Source organism: Centruroides sculpturatus, unplaced genomic scaffold (assembly GCF_000671375.1).
Source record: "Centruroides sculpturatus isolate CEXI.00-Female unplaced genomic scaffold, Cexi_2.0 scaffold501, whole genome shotgun sequence".
Taxonomy (NCBI): Eukaryota; Metazoa; Arthropoda; class Arachnida; order Scorpiones; family Buthidae; genus Centruroides; species Centruroides sculpturatus.
In genome coordinates, this window is record NW_019384766.1 from 114793 (window position 1) to 119021 (window position 4229).

General features: G+C 31.7%; 1 protein-coding gene across 1 annotated transcript in view; it reads right to left on the bottom strand.

Moving 5' to 3' along the window:
- Window positions 1-1113: 1113 nt before the first annotated feature.
- LOC111628908 (SUZ domain-containing protein 1-like) overlaps window positions 1114-4229 on the bottom strand; it is a 54923-nt gene continuing 51807 nt past the window's right edge. The window contains exon 4 of the mRNA XM_023372765.1: window positions 1114-2245. Within this exon, the coding sequence (XP_023228533.1) occupies window positions 2140-2245 (106 nt within the window). The 3' untranslated portion in view covers window positions 1114-2139. The remainder of the gene's footprint in view (window positions 2246-4229) is intronic.

Genomic DNA, 4229 nt, shown 5'->3' on the forward strand with positions numbered 1-4229 from the left:
AGTGTGTTGAGTCAGCGCTGACAACAGCGCTACCTCAACGTTGAAAAAAGGAACGAATTTTAACGAATGTTGAGATCAGCGCTAAGTCAGCGTTGAAAATTAGGAATGTCCCGTATGTGTGCAGCTTTCACCCAAGGTCGTAGGCTTCCACCGGCTAAACCGGGTGAGGTTGGTGCTCTGTAAAGCGCATGCGCAAATCTGGCTTTTCGTAATCTGAAAATACAGGAGATTCCACTCCGCCACTAATATTCGAATATACAATAGCAATCTTATCGTTTTTTTCACGTGTAGTATAGAAATTTGTAATAAGATACATAATGCGGTTATAATAAAATATTGTGCGATTATTTTCATATAATTAAAATTAATATTTATTTATTTTTAGAGAATACGATGGAAGCGGCGCTTCCAACGCTTCTAACGACGGCACGCCACTGCTGGCATGTGCTGTCAGGAAATCCCCTCGTAGTGATAAAAGTCTCGTGTCACGTGCTTTCATGGCCTATGAGTGATAAAAATTTCCCATTCCCACATTCACATTCAGCTCACAAGTCAGAAAAAGTTTATTTACTAAATTTATGTAATATAACATTTTTTTAAAATTGAAAACATTGTTTTAAAACATTATTTTATAATGTAATATAAAACTGTTTTAAAACAAAAAAACAAAGGTTTCTAAATAAAACGTGTATTATTGTTTTATTTAAAAAAAAAACAAATTTTTCAACCCTGCTCTTAATACCATCGTGCTTCCTCGGGACAGCTTTACTTTGGAAAAAAAAAGTTTATAGTACACAAAAATATTAATTGTTTCGATCATGACACGAATACTGAGTAAATGGTAATTAATATTTTAAAGTGAATAAGCGACTTCGCTCATACATTTACAAGAACGAATAAAGGAAGTGTATTAACGCTGTAAAAAATAAGTTGAAAATAGCACGTTTGTAATTCAAACCTTTTTTAACCCGAGAAAAATTTACTTCAAATAATTTCAAGAATAAATTTATTTTATTGAAGATAATATACATATTTCCACAGAATTTTAATTAAAAAATGATAAAATAGTATTTCATTATTCAATTTAATTTGTTATTTTTTCAATTTCAGTGTTATTCATTCACATAAATTAATAAATATTCTTTATTCATTTCAGTCTAAAGAAACAAAAATACTTTTCAAAATAAATAAACAACGAAAGTAAGAATGAGCTCTATCTGTAACGTGATATAATGTAGAATTATAAAATGACAAATCACGATCACAGAATGGAAATTACTGTTCGTATTTCGATTTAATATCGCGTTCAAATAGAAATTTGTGTATCATTCGAATTCAAATTATGATTATAAAGATTTGAGGAAGATCAAATATGGATGGATTCTTTTTTCATGACTATTTGCTCATTCTTACTTATCTCTAACATTTATCATTATGTATATTACGTGAATTTGATAAAATGCTGTGTATGTTATATATAGACCCTATATATATATATATATTCACATACACACACACACACTATATTTACACATTTGAATCTTCATGACAATTTTGCTTCCACTGATATGCAAAATGAAAAATGCTTCTTGATTCTCATACTTTCAATTAAAACTGCACACTGTTTAGGTAACATATTGTAAAAATTAAATAATACAACAGCACAATTTACGCGTATTGACAATTTTGATAATGATATATAAATAATATTTGTAATGAGACAAAGTAGATCGCGCAACTTTACTAAGAATACATCATTTTATACACATTTCATGAAAAGTGCAACATACAGAATAAGAAAATATACTTTTATGGCAAATATCTAAGTATTTTCGTGATTTTCACGTATGCTTCGAAGTTATTCTTTTCAAAGAAGGCAGTTCCTAGTATTTTAAAATGACAAAACGATAATCAGGAATTTGACCTTTTGGGCTTTTTCCTTTATTTTTGAACATCATTTTATTGTTTTCATTAGAAATATCCTGTACAAATATCAAATTAATTTGTGACTGAACACGAAGCTTTGCTATTTAAAATCTGCAATTTACTAAATCAAGGCGAATATCCACATTGTATAAAGTTATTATTTATGTGTATATATATTATCACAATTAAACCTTTAGATTGGTCCAACCAATGCTACCTTCTTTGGATGAATCCTTTTGTTCCGTCGGGGCCGTGGGGTTGACGTATGGTGACATTTAATTCAGAGTTATCTGAAGAAATTAGAGTGAGTCGATTTATCCTGATAAAAAATAATAATAATAAACAATAGATAATGAAAATTTATAATGTTTACTGAAATTACATATAATATATATTCCATTAATATTTCTTTTTAGTAAAATATTTTTTAAAGAATAAAACAAATATATAGCATAGAAACACAAAAAAATTACACTGACAAAAACAAAATACAAGAAACTTATTCCAAATTTTTTAATGATTTGTCTTATTCAGAGACAACAGTTGCATTAAACTGGAATAGGAATCATTAAATAATTCTGGTATTTCTCCCCAATATATTTGAACGTATTATTATATTATTATACTAGTTGCATAAAAACATGTGAATCTATTACACTAGCCAACAAATTTTTTGGAAATCTCAGTTGCATAATATTTTTTCACTGACTCATAATAATTTGGACGTGCTGATTTCAAATCTGCAAACGGGTTTTCTCTCCATGTTCTAGTTTTCATGCAATTCAAACTTTTGCATTCTAGCACTTTATGTTATCAGCATGGTATATGATAAAATTGTGTAGATATGAATCTACTAAAATAGCACGAGCACAAGTGGACAATTTGAATTGATCTGAAAATGGTTAATTGCCTCTTTGGGCAACAAACAGATTACACAAAGTATCCTTGCTTTATTTGTATGTGGAACAGCAGAGCTAGAGACAAGCACTAGAACCAGGAGTGGCCCACACATGAGACTGCAAGCATGTATGCCAAATATTGTCAATAATCTAATTGTTAGTAGAGAGAAGATCATTTTTCCTCTGCTGTATATCAAACCGGGGTTGGTTAAACAGTTCGTGATGACATTAAATAGAGATGGTGAATGCTTCCAACGTATAGTCAGTGCTCTCCCTGCTTTGTCCCTTGAGAAGATCAAAGCAGGTATGCTCTATGGGCCCCAGATTCGTATATTTGTTTGCAACCAAAAATTTGTTTAAAAAATGAACAACAAAGTAAGAGTTGCATGGGTGTTGTTGGTGGTGGTAATGGAAAACTTTCTCAGCAATAAAAGGCTGCTAACTATGAAACTGTCATTGCTAATATGTTGTCAGCATTTCATGATCTGACATGAGTATCAAACTGCATTTTCTACAATCATGAGTATCAAACTGCATTTCCTACAGTCATCTTGATAGCTTCCCTGAGAACTTAGGACATGTTAGTGACGAGCAAGGCAAATGGTTCCACCAGGACCTGAAGATCATGGATGAGCACTACCAAGGGAGATGGGACAAACAAATGATGGCAGACTATTGCTGTAGCATTAAATGGGATTGTCCTGAAATAAGTCACAAACAAAAGAACTTGAAATGCAAATTTCTGCCTTGATCTTATGCACTTGCACTTAGCCTCCAGTATAGGACCAAATGTGTTATGTAACAATCAGTTGATGCCTGTCTGTGTTACCATTTTTTGCCACTACAGACATATAGATTACTAGCTGTTACCCGTAACTTTGCCAGCATGGATTTTGCAATCAAACCCCATTTACATTCAGTATTTCAACAACCACAGTAATCTATATATATAAAAATGAATGTATGTGTGTCTGTCCTTCATGCATTACCACACCGTTTATCCGATTGCCATGAAACTTTGGAAAGTTGTTTAATATACTCCCGCGAAGGTTTGTGGCATAGTACGATTGCCATGAAACTTTGGAAAGTTTTTTAATTTTTTAATACACTCCCACAAAGTACATTTATCCTACGATAGATGGCGCGCGTTTACACGAGCATTCAAGTAGTGTGTTCGATCGATTTCAAATTTTGAAGACCATTTCCCCCTTTCAAAAAATATCTCTATATATGCATTTGTTATTTACGATATTTGTAATAATTTTTGTTTAATCACTTTATTTCAACTTTTTTTTGCTAATTATGTATTCGCTCGAACTTCGTTAAAACCTTAACTGTACCCCGAACAACAACCGAAGTTGTAGGAAGAAATTCGCGTATTTTACCGATCTAGGTATCCCCCCT